This window comes from Culex quinquefasciatus, chromosome 3, assembly GCF_015732765.1.
Source record: "Culex quinquefasciatus strain JHB chromosome 3, VPISU_Cqui_1.0_pri_paternal, whole genome shotgun sequence".
Classification (NCBI taxonomy): domain Eukaryota; kingdom Metazoa; phylum Arthropoda; class Insecta; order Diptera; family Culicidae; genus Culex; species Culex quinquefasciatus.
This window is the reverse complement of record NC_051863.1, coordinates 60,285,156-60,307,274: the sequence shown is the minus strand read 5'-3', so window position 1 is coordinate 60,307,274 and position 22,119 is coordinate 60,285,156. Positions and strand designations below refer to the sequence as shown.

General features: G+C 39.7%; 1 protein-coding gene across 4 annotated transcripts in view; it reads right to left on the bottom strand.

Annotated features, from left to right (window-relative positions):
• LOC6045570 (ataxin-2 homolog) overlaps positions 1–22,119 on the bottom strand; it is a 57,400-nt gene that overhangs the window by 5,510 nt on the left and 29,771 nt on the right. For 2 of the 4 annotated variants that reach the window (XM_038259147.1, XM_038259149.1), the window contains exons 2-4: positions 21,900–22,056; positions 4,776–6,880; positions 4,317–4,576 (exon numbers count right to left, since the gene is read on the bottom strand). In XM_038259147.1, coding sequence (XP_038115075.1) covers positions 4,317–4,576; positions 4,776–6,880; positions 21,900–22,056 — 2,522 coding nt within the window. The remainder of the gene's footprint in view (positions 1–4,316; positions 4,577–4,775; positions 6,881–21,899; positions 22,057–22,119) is intronic. The other 2 variants (XM_038259150.1, XM_038259148.1) reach the window with 2 other exon arrangements.

Below are 22,119 nucleotides of genomic sequence, written 5' to 3'. Positions count from 1 at the left end.
CTTGGGGGAACATTTATGACAATTTTTCCGACAAATCTATGAAACAATATACAATAATCTTATTCCAGATTTCACTAGCAATCCAAAAACTCATTCAAATTGTTTGGTCCTATGTCTTTCGGTTATGTCTCTGACAAACCATCTTGAACTTTTTTTTAAAGGTGGTCTAAACGTCAAAATTTTTAAAACCCAGTAGTGGGGATCGATTTTCCAGACAATTTTACATAAAAGTCTCCATATTGACCATTGTTCTATGTCCAATACTTGGGACAAACTTATGGGAAATTGGATGAGCTTTCCAGTAAAAAATTTACGAGACTAAAAACCAAGTCTGCCATATAGAAATTGCCAAAAACCACAAAAAAACCCGTTTTTTCAACATTTTTATTTTTAAAACCGCTGTATCTTCCCAAGGATTGGACATAGGACAATGGTCAATATAGAGACTTTTATGTAAAATTGTCTGGAAAATAGATCCCCACTACTGGTTTTTAAAAATTTTGACGTTTAGACCACTTAAAAAAACATTTTTATTAAATGATTTTTGGAGAGACATACCATCCTGCATTTTTCGTCAGTCTTTTGGTTACATTTTAGGCTATTTCCTCAAAAAATTTGATCGAAAAAAACCGTGACATCACATTTAAATTTAAGTTTTAGACTTAAAAATCAAAAAAAAATCTTATAGATGTGGCGTGTATTTTTGTTTCAGTGTATTTTTTTTTCAGGAAGCCCGTCCAATTTCCTACAAGTTTGTCTTTGACCACTTTTTGATACGACGCAACGGCTTCGAGATACAGTAATTTTTAAATTACAAAAATATTTAAATACCTTACGCCCTTAATCTTCAATCGCGATTTTCTCGATTGCGTGTTTTTGAACATGGGACAATCATGCGTAGAACGGCAGTGAAAGGGTTAAAGCAGGGCGGTCACGAGATTTCGATTTTCTAACTCCCGGGAAGTTTTACAACAAATAACATTACACCCAACTGGCAGTCGCATGATTGTGATGCATGGCGGCATGAAAGTATATCAGAATCTGCATGAAATCTGTCCTCATGCATTTTTTGCGATATAGGGGTATGACATTTTTGCCCGTTACCGACAATTATCGACATTACCGACGGCTTTTTGGTTGTATTTCACAAAAACACTTAGCAGAACGAGGATTGAACCACCAACTTCTTGGTTATTGATCCGACACGCTACCACCGCGCCATGGACGCTTGATGAAAAGTGAGTGAAAGAGCACCAACATATGCTTCTCTTTGGAGTGTTGCTCGGGGACGGGCCAGCATTATATGTGTTGGTGAGAACTGCAGATCGCTGAAATTTTTACATGCGGGCAAAAATGATCTACGGGTTTGCTGCAAAAAATGTTATAAAATATGACATTTTCTGCACCAAATCCAATGTTGCAGATTTTGAGATATATTTTTCCTTTGGGTGTAGGAACGTGCTGACCCGGCGGACTGCGAGGATAGCTTCGCTTCGCTTTGCTAGGAGACGCTCCCATCTCCACCGCGCACCAGGGACAAGGAAAGGGATTTGGAAGACGGGAAGTGTTGATGCTCCACTTTTTTCAGAGTATTAATGGAAAATCTCCACGGTATCCTCAAGTAAGTTTCGCTTGGAGTTGGACGGTTTTTTTTTGGGAAGGTGAATGGTCTGAGGAGCCACCACGAATTCTTCGTGTGCTCTCATTTCTAATGGGAAAGCTTTCAATTCTTCTCATCTCTTATTGGATGAATTCTATCAGTCGCCCAGGCTACTTTTAGCGAGGTATTTTAAGATTCAATTTCAACTGCGCTTGCAAGCTTGCATGCAATCATGTTTTCAGTTCTGATATTCAACTTGCATTCAATTTGATTCTTTGTCCGGTTCTTGGATTCAACTATATCAGTCTCAGTCCTCCTCAACTACCAATGCTCCACGGTTAAGTGGAAAGCATTTTGCTTGCCAATCCTAAGGACAGGATCGAACCCCGCTGTGTGGGCTTAAAGTTTTCCATTTAATTCAAATTTTAATGAGTCCAGAACTTTCTCGTTGGGAGCAGATGGGTATGACCCCGCGGACTGCGAGGATAGCGGAAGTTCGACGAGCGGATCAACGAGGACTCGCCTACGGGGTAACCTGGACGAGCCAAGGGTAGCCCTCCAGAGCATCGTTAACACAACAACGGCTACCGAAGTGATCGGCACGACCAGAGGACGCAAACCCAAAGGGTGGTTCGATGCGGAGTGCCAGCGAGTGACGGACGAGAAGAACGAGGCCAGGGTACGCGCCGAAACTGTGAGTGATACAGTGAGCTGCGAAGAGCTGAGCAACGATCCCACCGCCGAAAAGAACGGGAGTACGACGAAACGGTACTTGCCGCGAAGCGGAAGCGCGGCGAACGATAAGCGGAAGTTTTACGTATTTTCGTTTTTTCCAAGACTATCTTTTCAAGAATGCATGCATCCTGTATTAGATATTACACCATTTTAAACCCTTTCCCAAATATGCCTTTTTTAGCCCCCTAACCATGTAAAAAATCGAGGGTGAAAAAATTACGTTTTTTGAATTCAACTGTTAGTGATAAAAAGTCCAAAAAACTAAAATAAACCGTGTTCCTGTTTTTAAGGTGTTAAGTCTCTGGAAGACTTCTCCCCTATCGGCCATTTGCCCGCCATGTTTGCTTTAGAAAAACATTCAAATCTTGATTCAGAATGTTTCCATCAAAAAAACGGGCTTCTTTATGTTGTTTGTAGTGATAGTGATTATTTTTTCATTTCAATTTACTATTTGTGAAACCTGAATTCAGAACCATCATTGAAAGTCATTGCCCCAAAGTGGAGGACACCATCTACGACCCTAATCATTACTTACAACTATGCCGAAGACACTAAAGCTATGAAAAATACCTTCCCAACATAAATATTTTCGACTATTCCAAATGTCCAATTAGTGTGACCAGCTCGTAAAATTTTAAGGAGCCTGTACAAACTCATAATGCAAAATAGCTTGTTTTTGACATAGAGAATGCTTCTAAAAAACTTCCAATGCTGCCAAAAATTCTAGAAGTTTCAGAAGAATTAAAATTCAAGTGGCTTCGCCGATGAGTTAATACTCCGCTAGAGCTGTAGAATCCTGATCTGGTGAGATCTTTCCTCTTTATCTATAATTATTTACAATATGATTTTATTCCTTTATACTATTATTATTATTTGTCAAATTTACACTGACTTTATACTATTATTATTATTTGTCAAATTTACACTGACTTTATACTATTATTATTATTTGTCAAATTTACAACCACAACTGTGCTAGAGCGTTTGGTACGGTATGTCCACGCATCCTTTCTCCCCAGTTGATTCTGTGAAGTGTGATCAGGTAACAGAATCCTCTCTGCGGTTAATGCAACGCAGTAGGCCTGGCCGTTTTAATGAGTACAGCTCGGTTATTCTCGAATGTACTACACTGCCCATATTCGCATAAAAGTCCCATATGCAAAAACAGCAAGGTGAGAAAAACGCATTTGAATTTTTTCCCACACATAAGGCTACGTGTTAAGTTTTTGTGAAAAAACTGGATTTCCTCCTGATTTCTAGAACAAAGTACTGGATGTTACATGCTTTTCTGAAAGAGCACACGATGTTGAACCAAACTGCATCAAACCGATGAAAATGCATATGGGACATTTATGCAATCAGCGGCAGTACAATCATTAACAAGAAAGGACTTCTGGCCTAATCCTACCACAAGTTCTTCCAGGATGCTTTCTTCGGACTGGCTGCGCTTGCGTTCGATTATATTAGAGAAGTCGATTTGCGAAAACGTAGAGGATTACTCTACTTTGTTGATGAATTTGGGTTATTCTACACATCATCGAAGTCTCGCCCTGGGATGTCCAAGGCCATCCAAGGGCTACTTGGAGTTAAAACCGGTTCTTCTGCCGCCGAAACATACAAGAGGTTTTCAGATTTTGAGCTCGGCTCCCATGCAGCCGCTCGACACGAAGGCACATTCGCTCTTTTAGTTATTCTCTCAAAGTTTCTCTATGTTGCTACGTGGTGACAGCTTACATTTGAATGCAATCATGGGAAAGGTGACGGAATTTCGGTAAAATGTCAAACGAACGTGCCCTGAGCGATTTTTTTCACGGTTTTGAAAATCTTTGGATGGGAATTACAAATGCCACTCCGATGAGTTATAAAATCTGATAATAGAGAAATATTTGAATAAAAGTAAAACTAAAATTTTAGAATGACCCCGGTCGAAAAAGAATATGATTTGCTCCCGAGTCCCAGGTCTAGAAATGTGGACACTTACTGGCTTTCCGGATGCGCGGCTGCTGGCCGGCGTGCGGGTGCTGCTGCGTCGTCTGGAATGCGCTCTGCGGCGGCTGCAGCACGTACGACATCAGGATGGGCTGCGGGGCGTGCACCTGCTGCTGCTGACCCGGATAGGCCTGCGGTGGCTGCTGCTGCTGCTGTTGCTGTTGTTGTTGTTGCTGCTGCTGTTGCTGCTGCTGCTGCTGGACCATGACGGGGTTGGGCGTTTGCGGCGTGTGCGGGCTAGAAGACGTGTGACTGTGGTTTTTTTTTTTTTTTTGGGAGGTTTGTTGTGTTGGGATAGCACATGAAACATGTAGAAACACCAGAATTAGTATTATGAATGCTGATTAGAAGTGGGTGGGGGGAGGTTTTGTTTTGTGGTGGGGCGTGAGGTTAGTTCCGATGAGACCCGTTACCACAAGCGCGTGAAAGAGAGAGAGTTGTAGGTACTTACCGCGAGGGGTTCGGTGTGCTGGGGCTTCGCGGCGTGAACGGCTTGGCGGCCGGGTTCAGCGTGAAGGTTTTCTTTGGTGGTGCCTTGACGGCGGGCGCAACGTCGGTGGCAACTCCCGTGGCGTCCACCGGCGTCACGACGGAGCTGACGACGGCCGGGCTGACGTTGACGTTGCTCGTCGCAGTGTTCATCGCCGAGGACGCCACCGGAGGTGAAGTCGTGCTCGGTTGTGGGTTCTGCTGCTGCTGCTGTTGGGGTGGGGGTTGAGATTGTGGCGTCGGTTGAGATTGAACCATGTGCTGGGGAGGTTGTGGCTGCTGGTGAACCAGTCCCGTTTGGGAGGATTGGTTCTGCTGCTGCTGGTGTGGGGGTGGTTCCGAGTGCTTTTGCGAGATTGGCGGTGAAGATTCGAGGGGCGGTTGTTCCTGCTGCTGCTGATGCTGTTGAACTCCGTGCTGGGAGGGTGGTGGAGGCTGCTGGTGCATCGGCGGTTGCTGTTGCTGCTGTTGGGGTGGCGCCAGCTTGAAGTCTTGGCCAAACTTGCGCAGGTCGTCCATGTCACGCCGCACAACGACTTGGCGTTGGGGTTGTGGCGGAGGAGGTTGCTGCATTTGTTGTTGTTGTTGCTGTTGGGGCGCTTGGTTGATGTGTGGCGGCGGCAGACCAACGTGGTGCGTCGACATGACGACCTGCTGGGGTTGAAGCTGCTGCTGCTGCTGCTGTTGTTGCTGATCGTTGGCCACCACCGGCGGAGGTGGCATGTGAGTCGCGTGGTGTGGATGAGTCACGTGCATCGGCGGTTTGCCCATGGACTGCATCTGGCCGCCGGCGCCACCACCCTGCTGTGGTCCCAGCGATGGCGGCGGTTCGGCGTAGTTTGGCGCAGAGCTCGGATATTGCCGCACGGTACGCTGCGGCAATGGCTTAGTGTTACTATTTACATTCATGCTACTGCTGTTGCCACTGCTGTTGGACATTTCCCGGTCGCCGTTCATCTTGTTCATGCTCGTGTTACTATTTACAACCGAAGGCTGGCTATGCTGCTGCTGCTGCTGATGGGGTTGATGCTGAACGTGGCCGCCGTACGGCGACTGGTTCGAGTGCATCGCGTACTGAGACGCGCCTCCGCCGTGCTGCTGATTGCTAGGTGGAACCTGCTGCTGCTGCGGGGGCATCGACATGTTTTGATAGCTGTTGTTCTTGTGGGGTGGAGCTTGTGGGCTCAAAGGTTGTTGCTGTTGCTGTGGCTGCTGCTGCGGAGGCAGCGTCTGTTGTGGTTGAGACTGCACTTGCTGTGGTGGCTGTGCCACCTGTTGCACTTGCTGAATTTGCTGAACCTGCTGCTGCTGTGGTGGTCCTCCTCCGTTGTTGGTCAACGGCGGTGGCGTGCTTCGGGCGGTCAACTTACCCGCGTGACCCTTGCGCTTGGCCGGTACGATGTACTTGGCTGTGTTCGATGGCATCACCCCACCCTTATCGTTCATACTATTCGGGTTCGACCCGGACGACGGCTGGGGACTCGCGCTCGCCCCACCCCCCGGTCGCACCACCGCTGCGAATGCGTCCTCCTCGTCGCCGTTCTCCAAATCGATCCGGTCCTTGTACACCGGATTGTTCTCGATTTCGTTCGCGATCCGCTCCGCCTCCGACTCCTGGTGCTTAAAGTCGTCCGAGTCCTTCTTCGTAATCTGCACCGTGTACCCGGTCAACGACTGATCAAACGTAGACTGCACTCCGTAGATCGTCTCGTTCTTGTGGAACATATCATTCACGTCCCACCCGTTCGCATTCGCGTCCAACTCCAACGAAAACTCGCCCAACCCGCCGTCACCGTTCAGCCCACCGAGGCCACCGCCGCCGCTTTCGTCCCACGGCTCGAGTTCGCGCTCCTCCGGCCGGCCGTTTCCGTTGCACCGGGCCGAACTAATGGCCGTGTCCGTCTTGAAGGTGTCCCGCGTCGCGTAATCCAGGTCCACGTCCTTCGCGGCAATACTGACGATGTCGCACGGCTTGAAGATGAGCCGGTCCACGACGGTGTCGACGACGATCTTGTTTTCCGCTTCCGGGCCGCCGTGCTCAATGCGATGGGCCATTTCCAGCACGACCTGGAGGAAGAGAGGTAAAAATTGATTATTGGAAAGTGTTCATAAAAATAGGTATGCACTAATACTATATCAGACGGATGCCTTCCCAGCTACAACGCTAAAGAATCATTTGAATGGTTCTGGATTTTAAGATACACCCGTCACCATCAAAATATTCATCATTTTTTTTAAGCAGCAAATTACCTTACTTTCATTTCAAAAAATATTGTAAGGAACCCGTTGACTCGATTTTTCCAGCACTCGTCATACTTAACCCATTCGCTAAATGGTCCCAAATTTCGCTCATTTATAAAACTATTCTATATGAAAGTTAAAACTCAAAATTTGAAAATTAGACACATTCTTTATTGGGACATTCGAGTGGTCCTAGCCAAGTTAGGCTCGTTAAAACTTAAAAATTTCTTTCGACTTTTTCTTAAAAAATATATGCAAATTCTTATGTTTTAAACAAATGGTTTTGCAAATGAGCAATTCTCTACAATTCTCTTTATTTTTTATTTGGCTGATTGGTTTGGTGTCTTCGGCTTAGTTGTAGGTATTGATTAAAATTATTCGAAAACGATAACGAAACTTCTGTCTAGTTCGGGACGATAACGATAACACTCGAGGGGAAGCATGAATTTTGGGCTCCCCAGAAACACGTGCATTTAGAATTTTTCAAAAATATTTAACTGGGCCGAATGGTTTTTCTCCAAAGTTTCAATGGAGAATTAGTGATGATTTTTAAATTATTGATTTCCAGTACGTTCAACTCAATTAGTGGGGCAAGACGAACAATGCATGAAACATCATGTTAATTGGCTAACAATTGAACTGTTATCACTTAGACACATCAGATCAGAATGTATTTAAAACTCTTTTTAATTTTTTTGATGAAGTAATAACATTTTTCTAATAATTTGATAGTTTTCTTTTTTACATTTCGGTAAAATACCGTATTCTTTGAAAATATTCAAATTATCAAACTTTACCATGTGGGTATCAAACAAAGCGAAATTTTATGTGCTTTTTCACTTTATCACACAGCAAAAAATCCTATGGTAAAATCGCATGCAAAAGCATGCACATCACATTCGTCAAAATAAACACTTGCAAACACAAAAAAGAGTTGCAGCCAACAGGATTCAAACCCGGCACCAACAGTAAGGACTGGCGCCTTAGCCCACTCGGCCATCAGACCGATGAAAAGCTGTAATGATAAACGCATTTATCAGCTTGACATTTGATGGGCTACATATTTCAGGGGGTAAAATTACATAAAATTGCATAAAAAATGCGATATTTATTTTACACCCAGCACTTTTACACGCACTTGAATTACTACTGTTTTTAGCTGTGTAGGGGTTTTTTGGAGAATGCTTAAATTTTCACAAAGTACCTATTTTTTCGAAAATACTCAAATTTTCAAAATTTGCTATATGGGTACCAAACGATACGAAATTTGTTATTCATTTTCACACAAATAGAGTTTTTTTTAACTAAAATTTTCACAAAATACCGTATTTTTTCGAAAGTACTCAAATTATGATGATTTGCATCAAATGAAGCGAAATGTGTTATGCATTTTCAGTCAACTAGAGTTTTTGCCTTCTTCACCATACTGAGGAAAGGCTATAAAATCACTCGAAAAATAAACTTCTCAATTCGACTTCGTAGACCCACCTTCACGTATACCTATCGACTCAGAATAAAAAAAATTGTCGCTCGACTATCTCCGGATTGACTTCACGGATTTTAACCGTTTTGGTTTCATTCCGTCCATTGAGTCTCTATTTAAAATCAGCAAAAAACATTTTGAGGAAAGTCCGGAAGATCGAAAGACCGAAAATGCATTGCAAAAATTAAAGCGGCCAGCCCTACTACGTTGTGTTTACCGCAGAGAGTATTCTGAGAGCGGATCACATTTCACAGAATCTACAGGGGAGGAAGGATGCGTGGACATACCATACCAAACGCTCCTGTTTACAGTTTCATATGTGTTTTGTATAATGTGTTAAGTGTAAAATATAGTGCAGTTATATAATCAATTAAATATAATAATGCAATATAATGATCATTTAATAAAATCCCTTCACCTATATATAATAACCACACCACTTGGGTGCACACAAACAGCGACACAAAAGAAATGAAAATGAGCATGCAAAAACAAGACAGCGCGTCCCCGTGGTCAGCGCACTCGAAAGTCCGGAAGATCGTAAAAAGGGTGGTTTATTAGGAATTATTAGAAAAATATTTGAAAGACCTTTCCAACGAGCCCGAAACATCGAAGATCTGATAACCCTATCAAAAGTTATGAGCACTTAAGTGTTATTTATACACTGTTTTTAGATCGGATTACAGATATTTCGATAAAAGCAATATCCGGATCGATAAACCACCGTTTGTTGGATAATTAAAAGGCCTTTCAAATGATACTATAAGATTGAAAATCTGCTAACCCTATCATTTGTAGTAGAGGTGGGCAAAAAAAGAGCGAGCCGCTCAAAGAGCCGGTTCACTGAAAAGAGCGAACGAACCGTGGCTCACAAAAAAAGAACCGCGGTTCTCTTTTAATCTCCGGTCTTTTGAAATTAGTATTAAATTTGTTTTTTTTTTTAGAATTGGGAATGCAATTTCAAAAATGTCAATGCATATAAAAATTAATCCCAAAAGTAAATGATTTGTTAAAATCATACCAAAAATGTACTGAATACTGAATATTTTATCGATTCAATCAGAATGAAGAAAAAGTTCACAGAATATTTTCTCCAAATAAAATATTAGCATTATTTCAATTCATGTAGAAATTAATCCAATTCAAAATTACAAGCCATTTTTCCGGCAGCTTAGATTAAAGTTTGGATGCCATTCTATTACTCGAATGTTTAGGTTCGAGTAGAAATCCTGACATGAAGACCACCTAGACCTATGGTTTTCATGGGCATCTTCTCGTTTTCAGTTTAATTTTTTTTTATCAAATAATTTATAAAAGTCCAATGTGAAATAACTTATAAAATCACACGATTCTTAAAAAAACTTTTTCATCCAAATTTTGAAAAAGAGCGAAAGAGCCGTTCAAAAGAGCGGCTCTTTTTAATGAGCGAACGAAAATGAGCGGCTCCTAAAAAAGAGCGATTTTGCCCATCTCTAATTTGTAGGTTGAACATTTTTATTTTACCAATCCTAAACTGGTGGATTAAGTAACTTTTTTTTGTTGAAACGCTCAAATTTTCACAAAAAACTGTTTTTTTTAAATACTCGAATTTTCAAAATTTGTAAAGGGAGCGAAATTTTGAATGCATTTTCACATTATATTTTTTTGTAAACGAATGAAATATTCAGGAAATGTTGTATTTTTATATTATATTCTCAAACTTTTACAATTTGCAATATGTGTGGGTATCAAAACGAAGTTTTTTTTAAAAATTCAACAAAAAATTTAGTACTTTTGAATAAAATAGGGTATTTTGGGAACAATTTTGTGCCTAAAAAAACTCTAATGAAGTATAAAAGCAGACCAAATATTGCTTCGTTTAATACCTGTACTGCAAATTTGGAAAATTTGGGTATTTAAGAAAAATATACGGTATTTTGTGAAAATTTTAGTATAGTCCAGACTCGATTATCAGAAGGCCTCGGAAAAATTTCAATTTGGATTGTCGAAACTTTGGATAATGGATAATGAATCACACAAACATTTTTTTTGTCTTATTTTTGTTTGCTGAGCTTGAGTATGACCCATGAACTACTCTAAAGTGATTAAGATTTTTTTTAAATCCAAGGTCCAAGCTAAAATGACGGTGATTAATTATTGAAAAAAAAGCATTCTGTGATTTAATAGGCAGACCTATTTAAATTTGACTATAATGGGGTCGCAGAATCCGAATTTGATGTTAAAAGCGAGACAAAAATTTTTTTTTGTTCATGATTTGGTTTTCCGACGTCCCATACAAGCCTTTAAAAAACTGTTTAGGGGTCTTACTTAAGCTTAAAAATTAAGCATAAGCCAACGAAACATTTTTTTCGTGATTTGATTATCCACAGTGAAATTATATCAAGGCCTTCGGATAACCGAGTCTGGACTGTTGTTTTTTTTTTTCATAAAAAAGTTAATTAAAAATCGGCAAAGGACATCCGTGTACCTATTTTTAAACAGTTTTTATCAATACCTACAACTTTGCGAAGACAGCAAATCGATCAGAAAAGTCCACGTGGTTCATGAAGGTCCTATGGACAGCTGCCAAAATTGTTTAGAGCCTTGCATGGGTGAACCAATAACACAAAATGGCTTCTTTGGTCACAGGGAAGGTTCCTACAAAGCTTGAGCAAAATAAACAAGTAAAAATGCATGAAATCAATTTGCTTACAACAAAAAAAGTTGCACAAGCCTCAGTCATTTTGAAAACTGGATAAAGGGAGCAACACAAACAATCTCGAAAATTTGCTGTGTCGCTCCCACCACAGCTGACGCACTTAACGTACGATTTGTGCTGGAGTGCATTGCGTGCTTGTTAATTCACGAGAAAATTCCCCTCTCAAACAACAAAGACAGCCTTCGGGCGTTCAAGATTCTTCTCTCTTCTAAGATTCTACCAAAAATTTGCAATTCTGACTGCATCAGCGGCGCGGCGGCGCTAGGGGATGATGCACATTCTCTGCTCACCGAACGTCGCCGTCGTTGCTAAATTATGTAGGTCGTCGTCGTCGTCGTCGTTCGTTCGTCCGTTCTATCTATGTACGACCAGCGAGTCAAATTCCATTATGTAGGGGAATACCTATGTTTAGCCCCAGGACGACGAAACGGTTAGTTAGAACGCAAAGTGAGAGAGGAGACGCTATTTTCCAATAAAATTGTGCGCGCGACATTTGTTGTCTGGGTGGGGGTGGGGGAAGAGGATGCTGCTTTTGTTGTTGTTGCTCTGTTTTGCCCAGAAGTGCACTCCTTTGTGAAGGACGTTTTTTTTGTTGTCGTTGTCGAGCAGCGTGTCGATGCAATTAATTTGTGTTTAGCAGCAGCGATGGGATGCGCCCAGGTGATGCACTTTTTTTCCGCTCTCGCAGACTCTTTCACTCTTTGTAGCAGAGGGGAAAATTGCAGACAACATTTTCTGATATTTTTTGTTTGTTTGCGTTGTGTTCTTTGGCAGTAATTAAAACACCTCCGCGAAAATGCTTGTTTTAATTAGTTGTCGGACCTGCTGTTGCTGCTCACTTTGAGTGTTGTTTTTCCTCGGAAAATAACGATGGCAATAAAGTTAAGCGATTAGGTGGGTGTGGTTTTATTTTAAATTCTCTATTGAAGTAGGAGACTAATTTTGGTGCCAGTTAATTCTAAATTATGATGATCATTTTCGTAAATTGTCAACCATCCATCCATAAGGTTTTAAATTAACCCTTACCTCAGTTTCAGAGTGGTTACAACTTTCCCAATATCAAATCCGTGAAATCTGCGCCATACTATTTCTTTTAAACACCAACTAGCTAGATGATCTGGAACAACTTTTATCAAACAAGATAGAAGAAGTATTCATTTATTGTTCTTCAAAAAGCATAAGAAGTTAAATATTTCAGACTACTTATGCTGACAATTTCATAAGATCTGGCTGAATCCCGTGCGAATACCAACAAATTGATTTTAAACATGTATCAAATATATATTTAAAATTAATTCGACTATACTTAACTGCACAGAAAATAAATTTCTTATCAAATATGAGCAATTCTATACCAAACCGGAAATTGATTTTATTTGTGTTTTTATTTGGTTCAAACTTTGTGGGGGCCTTCCCTATGACCAAATAAGCTATTTTGCGTCATTGGTTCGCCCATACAATTTTGGCAGCTGTCCATACAAAAATGGTACATACATATTCAAACAGCTATAACTTTTGAGTGAATTTTGTGATCAATTTGGTGTTTTCGACAAAGTTGTAGGTATTGTTGAGGACTATTGAGAAAAAATAGGTACACGGAAAAAATTGCAGATTTTTCAATCAACATTATTTTCACAAAAACTCAATTTCCTAAAATACGTATTTTTTTTTATTTTCGAGATTTGTTTATATGTTTTGAGGGACAAAAACCCGCAACTATTGAGCAATAGAGAAACATGGTCAAAAAATCTGACGCCGAGTTACAGGGTTGTTACGGGAAAGTCGAAAGAAAATCCACGCCAAAACAGCGCCGACCTAAAATCCGAAACCACGCAAAATCCACGCCATATAAAAAATATCGCGATCAACATTTAAGAAATTTTATTTTTTAATGAAGAAAAACTACTTCAAAAAGTATTTGATTAAAAAACTCGTTTTATGTTTAAAGGCTCCAAAAGAATGAAAGCAATAAATCCATTTAAAAATTTTAAGAATTTATGATTTAAGAATTTAGGAATTTTAGAATGTATATGCTTAAGAATACTAAAATTATTCTAGATTTGAGAATTTTTTTCTATATTGTTTTGAATTTGATATTTTTTAGTTTTTAAAATTTGACTTTTTTTAAATCTTCAAATGAAATGATTTAAGAATTTAGGAATTTTAGAATGTATATGCTTAAGAATACTAAAATTATTCTAGATTTGAGAATTTTTTTCTATATTGTTTTGAATTTGATATTTTTTAGTTTTTAAAATTTGACTTTTTTTAAATCTTCAAATTTTCGATTACCCAAATTTTTGGTATTTTGAATTTTTTTTTTTTTTTTTTTTTATAAAATCATGTCTTTATTGAAACAATTTTAATTTTACATTTTACATTTTCCCAGCAGGCAACTTTCTATTCCTTCTTTCTCCTACCTTCTATATCTAGCAAATATTTAAATGCACTCCAAAGTTCTGCCTAACAAGTTCTCTATTGTTCCATCTAAATTCCCGTATGCTTTTCTGGAAAACGAACAAGCTAAGGACGGGAAATTTACCCACACAGTAAGCGACATAATGAGCAGATAACCACACCGCTGCTTTCTGTAGGGGACAATTGTCTTGGATACACCAGGACAAGACGTCTTCAATTCCAACCATGTTTACCCCATATCTTATTCTTAGAATCTGTTGAACCCATTCACGGACTTCTTTGCCAACTTTACATTCCCTAATTCGATGATAGTTTGAATCCACAACTCCACAAAAATCACATAATTCGCTGTCTACTCTTCCTATGTTATATTGAATTAATTTTCTTTTATTTGGGATGAGATCGTTGAACAATAAATATAATTTGGATTTATCATAAGATAACAAAAAATTCCTTTTAAAAACTTCCCACAAAGGTGGCCAAGAAATTTGATAAAATTCAGTTTCAACTCGAGGCTTGAAGTTATTCTTGAAAAGCAAAAATCGGTACAATGCCTTGGTGCTATTCAAATTTTCCCCATCCAATTCTTTGGCTTCAAGAATCCAATCTTTCCCGTTTCTAGTCAACCGTGGCAAAAATTTAAAGTCCAACAGGTATTTTTCATTGCCCAGTCGGTTCAAAATATTTCTTATAAAAAGAGATTTACATTTTTCCTCGGGATCAATAAGACCCAGCCCTCCCCGGTCAATATCTAAGTAAAGTTGTCGTCTATCCACGCGGAAAATACAAGATTTCCACAAGAACATCCCAATTACTTTCCTTATTAACGCAATATGCTTGTTTTTGGGAGGAAAAACCTGTGCAAGATACCATAATTTTGACATCAAAAAAAGTGTTAACATACCAAACCTTATCCAATAAACTCATTGCACGAAAATTGTTTTGATTTATTCTATATTTAATGCTACTAATAATATTTATATAATTGAATTCAATTGTTTCACTCCATGTACTGAAGAAAGTTATACCTAAAAGTTTCAATTCCCTAACTTCAGTGACGGGAAAGGGTCCTCCACGACACTCGTTTAACCTTAGAAAGCAAGATTTGTTTAAATTTAATCGTATTTTCGAACAATTTGAAAATGAGTTGATAATACCTAAGACAGTATCAAACTCTTCAGAACTTCGAAGAAAAATATTAATATCGTCCGCAAATGCAATCACTCTAAGGATCTTATCGTAGGCAAGAACCCCGAGCACAGCTTGATCTATTTTACGTATCAATGGTTCTATATAAAAAATAAACAGAAGCATGCTCAATGGGCAACCTTGCCTTACTGAAGATTCTATTCTTATTTCATTTGTCAAAAATCCGTTGTAAAGAACCCTAGAGGATGCTTTCCCGTAAAGCTTTTGAATACATTGAATAAGAGTTCCTGGAAGTCCAAATTTAGCTAAAACCTTCCATAAAAAACTGTGATTAACCTTATCGAATGCTTTTTCTAGATCCAAACTTAATAGAATTCCTTTGAACTTTTTACTTTCTACAGATCTTGTTACTAAACGACGAACGTCGCATAAGTTATCAATACAAGATCGATCACCTACGCAGGCACTCTGTCCTGTCCCTATCAGGTCACACATGTATACCTGAATTCTGTTGGACAGAATTTTTGTCAATAATTTGTAGTCTGTATTTAATAAACAAATAGGTCTAAAATTACTCAAAATAGCTGCGTCTCCCTTTTTCGGGATCAATGTGACTATTCCACTAGAAAATTCCTTAGGAGGAGTACTTTCTCCTTGGAGATACGAATCTAATAAACGACAAAGATCATGTTTCAATATCTCAAAGTTGGTTAAATAAAATTCATATGTTAGGCCATCTGGGCCAGGTGATTTCTTGCGGGTACAGCTTTTCAATGTTTTGGATAGTTCTTCGATGGTGATTGGCCGTAGAAGGTCTATTTTTCCTTGATCTGATAAACTTTTACAAATTGAGCTTAATGAATCATCAATTTCAGTCTGATCAGAGTTATCGATGCAACATTTGAACTGTTCAGAAAAATAGCTATGAATTTTTTTACCGAGCTCCGCATTGCTGCAGATTAATCGCTCGCTGGCATCATCTTTCAACTGAAGCCCAAAGGTACTGCCACGGTGAGTGTGTCTGGATAAATGGTAAATGGTCATTTTCTCTTCGGCTGTTATAGAATCCGCAGCAATTTTTTCTTTCAAATTTTTAAGACGATTTTGTTCCAAATCCATAAGTTTTGATTTAATTACCTCAATTTCCCCATCATTTGCCTCTCCTCGCGATTGCTTTTCCGATAATTCTTGCAATCTCCTAAGAAGTACACCTTTTGAGTTCCTAACAGCTTCGTTTAAACGCCAACTTTCTCCTTTATAAAAACTTTTAACTTTCACTTTAAAGTGAGAGTTCCACCAAAAACTTAAGTCGCGCGCATATGCATTCCTTTGTTGTAATTTAATATATTCTAATTTGAACCGTGCACTTACGTCACTCATAGCAAGAAGTGTTGGATTAATCTTCCAGTAACCTCTGCCACGTGTCGGTAATTGATTATCTTTATATAATAATTTAATCACAACTGAATGATGATCTGTAAAAGCTAAGGGATGTGTTGTACAGTCCGTCACATTTTCAAGCAATCCAGCTGGTGCATAAAAACGGTCCAGTCTGGATGCTGAATTCCCCTCTAAAAAATGTAAATTGATTTGCTTTCCGCGTCTTGGCAATGTCCTGTAGGCTCAAAAGATCCACTAAATTTTTTAATCCACTCGAAAAATTATTTTGCGTCCCTTTCGTGTCCTTAGCATCCAAAACACAATTGAAATCCCCACCGATAAGCGTAAATGCGCATTTTGGTTTGTTTAAATGAATCGTCAAAGCTTCCGTGAATAAATGGTCCCGTTCCTTACGCATGTTGTTTCCAGAATGAGCATAGATATTGATCATATTTACATTGTTAACAATGACTGATGTTATTCTTCCGGACAAATCGAGTATGTAATCTGAGAACTCCAGCGTCTTTCTAATTAAGATAGCTGTACCTTTTTTATCAGAACTGTTATTAACTAGTGCATTATGAGTATAAACAAAAGAAAAATCTTCATAGCTTACCTCCTGCAGAAACGCTACATCGATGTCGTGATTCATTATAAAATCTTTTAACAAACCTTTGTTAGCTTTACAGTTGCTGCTGTTCAAATTGATGGTTGCGATCGTATATACAAAATTCATAATTAAACTAGTGTTAGTAATCTAGTGTTAGTTTCGACATATTGTTGTGTTAGTGAAAAGTTTGGGTTAGTATTGCTAGTTGAGTGTTAGTAAATCTTATGGCTTGTGTTGGTGTTAGAAGGCGTGTGATAGAGATACTCCCTTCCCCCTTCCCCCTCACTTCTTACCCCTCCTACGGCCCCCTCAGACACGGCCCGACTTCGCGATCGTGATCGTCGCTCCTGCGAGAGCAGCAGATCTTTGAGAGTAGCCGGAACAATAAACTGTTTACCCTCTCGTGTCAGATCCCGAGGTATCTGGTACGCTCTTTTTTGGGCGTCCTCGCTTTCCCTTCTTCTTTCCCTTCCCCTTTTGTTCCGACCAAGCCTCAGCATTCTCCATTGTTTCGTCGCTTCGTTCGTTATCACCCGGATTGATGATAACCATTTCTGAGTCTGCCACTTCCCGTATCTCATCCGAGAACAACGGATTGAGCAGCAATGCGCTCTGTTCGTTGGATTGCTTACCCGTAGACTCCGTCCCGCCCAACTCCCAAACATCCGCATCAGATCGACCCGAGGCCCCGTCCGTAGAACTTCCATTCGCCGGCCTATCTTCCAAGCTCTCCTGATCAGGAACAACTTGAGCTGCAGGCTGTTGGACTGCCGACTCCTGACCAGCGGGCTGTTGATCCGCAAGGTCGCTTCCGTTCCCCTTCGTTCCCGCCTCCTGGCTTCCTCCCGGCTTGTTCAACACCACCATAGTTGGCGTTGGTAGTGGAAGAGCCGCCGTCCCGTTCGTGACAATGCTGGCAAACGATCCCTCGCTCGGCTTGGTCAGCACAGTGAGTCTGCCGTTTACAGGTTTCCGGTTTGGGCAGTTGGCCTTCAGATGGTCGAGTGCTCCACAGGCAAAGCATTTGTTTTGCAAGCCATCATAGTAAATTCTCGCTTTCACGTGTTGGATGTTCACTTGTGCTGGAATCGCTGCCGTAACTTCCATGTGGAGTCCGCGAACCCCGTTCCAGATCGGAAAGCCGGTCTCCACTGGAAACCTTTCCCGCACCATCAGCTGAATGGTGCCGAACTTGCACATGGCCGCAGAGATCTGCCTGTCGTCCACCTCGGGCGGCAACCCAAAGATCCGGACGTACTTAAACGTGCCGTTTGCGGCCGTAACATTGACCCACACCGTCGTACCGTCGTCATACTCAAAGTTGACCCTGTTCCCAAGCTGCACCAAGGCACCCTGCATTAGCTCGTCCGATTTGAACCGGATGAAGACACAAAAGTCATCCCGGTACATAGCGCTGAGCACGTCGCTCGTCCACTGCTGCTTCGTGAAGAATTTGAAGACTTCTCCATTGTTCGGGTTCTTGCACCAGCTCCGAACCGGAGCTTGATGGTGTTCTCCCTCTTGGGTTCCATTTCGGCTGCTGCGAATGTTCCGAGTAAAGGCAAATTTGCTGGCAAACAATGCCAGCCGGACAATGTCCGACACCAACTATTCACAACAATGTAGTATGCGAGAGCGACTTGAAAAACACGTCTTTGTCACTTGAACTCTGGCTGTGATTTGAATTTCAGATTGCTAAAATTTTGAATTTCGAAATTTCAGATTTTTTTTAATTACGATTTTAGAAATTTCGATAAAAAATAATATGTATTTTGATTTTGTTTTGTTAAAATAAAAACCATTAAAACATTTTTTTTCGAATTTTTGAATTTCTGAAGCTTTGAATTTGGAATGTTCTGATCTTTTTATTTTCGCCAAGAATGTTTAAATTTAGAAAAAAATATTTCTATCGATTAAATTCCATTCCAAAATTCGAAAGTGGAGGCCAGCTTCTGTTACGTCCAATCAAGCTCATATCTGGCGCCCACCAGAACAAGCCCCAATAATAGTTTTTGTTACACATTATAATGTCTGTATTTTCGGGAAAAGTTTGTAATATTTGATTTACAAAATTAAAAATAAAATAAATCCAGTATAAAATTAAAAATAAACAAGGTTGAAATCATTACTCAAAACTCAAAAGAAATTAAATATTCAGAGCCGGAAATGTTAAGAAATGATAAGAAACATATAAAAAATAATCTATACATAATCTTCATCTTCATTTTTCGACGTTTCGTACAAAGAAAATACAAACACACATTTTCAGAAGAAAATTCCATTAATAAAAATTATGAAATTCTTGCACTCAAAGGAAAAAACAAAGTATCGTAATTCCTGATAATATTTTTTTAATAACTTGAAAGTAATTCTATCTCTCTCAATTAATTTATTTAGCAAAATTGCCATCCGCGCGAAATCCGCGCCAGATCCGCGCTATCCACGCGAAACGCGCCATCCGCGCGATCCGCGCCGTCCGTAACAACCCTGGTTTGGTTGTCTTTATTCCTCGATATTTTCACTTGCTTGAAGAATCTCTTCCTCGTCGGTCCCTTGGATTCTATTTGCTTTAAATATCTATTCCGGTTGTCAATAATTTCACTTTCTCATGGCATACATAGACACTTTTCTTTGAGAAACGAAGCTTTGAAGGGTGTTTGACATTTATTTGTTTTTGTTTGCTGGACGTTGCCATGATTCTCTCCCATAGTTGGTTAGCGAGAAAAAACTTATTTCAAACGAGTCTTCATTTTGCATCGTTCTGTTGGAGACATGAAACAAATCTGACAAATATTGAATAACAAATTGACAAAAAATCATGCAAAATTTTCAACAATGATATTTGAAATTGTCAAAAGCACTAAATTCCAGATCAAGACTGGGTTAGGTAAATTGTATGAATTAAATTAAACAACAAAAAAAAATACAGTTTTGTAAATCTACGCCATCGCAGACTAAATCCGCGCCAAATCCGTGAAAACGAACCATGTTTTTCAAGTCATCCATAATTTAAAACCACGTGAATACTTTAGGGAGGAAGTCTGAAATTAAAAAAAAGTGCCTACGTGGTTTATTGACGGCCCCTATCAGAAGTTCTTTATGGACCATCCATAAACCACGTGGACACTTTTTTCAAATCTCTATTTGATTTTGACGAAATTGATGTCCGGATCAATCATGCGACCCTGTGTTGAGAGCGTAATTAAAAGACCTTTCCAACATATTTGAATGTGAGGAAGGCATCAATCACCTTACGTTTTTTCAAGTAATTTTGTCCCTCAGAATTGGGCCAAAGTGTGAATTTTGTAGTCATATTTTTTTTAAGAATTTAAAGTATTTAAAGTTTTTAAAGTTTTTAAAATATTTAAAGTTTTTAAACTATTTAAAGTATTTAAAGGCTTTAAAGCATTTAAAGTTTTTAACTATATAAAGTATTTAAATTATTTTAAGTATTTAAATTATATAAAGTATTTAAAGTATTTCAAGTATTTAAAGTATTTAAAGTATTTAAAGTATTTAAAGTATTTAAAGTATTTAAAGTATTTAAAGTATTTAAAGTATTTAAAGTATTGAAAGTATTTAAAGTATTTAAAGTATTTAAAATATTTAAAGTATTAAACTTGTGCGGAACATTGAACTAAATTTGCTATTCATCTGCATTCACTATTTCTTGTTCCTGATTTTCTGTTCTTCTTTCACTCTCCGAATCATCTGTCTCTTTTTCGTCATTGTGAGGGGATCATCGATCCATCCGCATTGACATACTATCTTTTCATTTTTCTGCCTTTTTCATATTTTTCACTGTCTTTTTCACACTTACTACTAGTCTTTGTGAGGGGATACTGAGCTCGATTTGACCTTTTCTCATCTATGATTTTCCTATTCATCAGTAGTTAGAATCAAAGCCGGGGATTGGGGAGGGAGCATCAGGGCAGTGGACAGTATGCTGTAATGGCGGAGACTGGATGTGGATAGTGGAAGACCAGAACTACGCCAAAAGGGGAAAATAGTTTATTATTTGTACAATTCTCAAGGATTGTCCAATTAATACATCTATTGACTTCTGTCAGTCTGCCAGCTGTCTGCCGCGCCCATTATTGGAGGTTACTGTCGGAAGGAGATTCTCTGCCCCTGAGGACACCGTGAGTGATTTTGCTTGTTCGCGTCCAACCACCCCTTTTGGCCCTTCATACGACAGTAATTTGAAAATGCTCCTTTTAAGTCTGAGCCACTGTAATTCTAGGCAAACGCTACATACACAGAAAAAAATCAATTCCCGTAATCGTGAATTAAGTTCACGAATGTGAGATCCACGAAGGAATTTATTCATGAGTATGGTGCATTTGCACCATAAACGTGAATATATTCCTTCGTGGTTCTCATAATCGTGAACTGACTGTGGCCCTGTTGGTTATCACATCAAATCAAATCAAATCAAATCAAATCAAATCAAATCAAATCAAATCAAATCAAATCAAATATTTTGTTTTCTATTATTAAAATAATCATAAACTTGACTACAACCCTGTTGCTTATCGCTAGGGCAAGAACAAGAAAAAGGCCAACAGTTCTATATGCAAGGACGAAACTCTCGATGCTAGCAGCAGCTGCAAAATGCAAGGATCCATACGCTCTGCATTCAGCAACTTCACAAAAGGGGAACAAGGAGCTGGCTCGTTGTTCTTATTGTTGCTGCTGGTGCATGCCAAATGCACACAACTCTCTCCCCCTCCCCCCCTTCGTGTTCTTTGTGTTGGCCCGATAGAGGAGACTAGCGCGTTGTGAATGAATAGTCTCCTTCTTTGGGCTTCTCTCATTCAGCAGCGTTGCACGAAGGCAAGAAAGCAATAAAAACTCTGCCACTGCAAAAATGGCCCTTCCAAATGGGCGAGACATGCACATAATCCTTCTTCGCCGTTTGTGGCTTGGATGTAACCAAAGACGTTAAGGAGAGCAGCGCACCGAAAATCGATAATTCGTTCAACATTTTTGGCGTTTGAGAAGTGTCTCAAATCACGAATAAACTCAGCTTCTCAAGCAGATAAACCACTGCCCGAAAGAGGTGGTGCTTTGGGTTGATATTTAACGAAATCTTGAGGGCCCTTACCTGAAACTGGGACGAGAATGTCCGGAACACTCCCTCGAATATGACACCGGATGCTGTCTGGACCTGGACGATGTTGCCGACGTGTGATGTGGCCGCGTGCATAAACAGCGAGTTGTTGTAGATGCCGTCCGCAGCGATCGAGCGCTGTCGTTGTGTCCTGAAGAGGAAAGGGGGAAGAAAAGAAGGGGTAGTAGTTAGTTTTTGGCTCTGTCTTAAATTT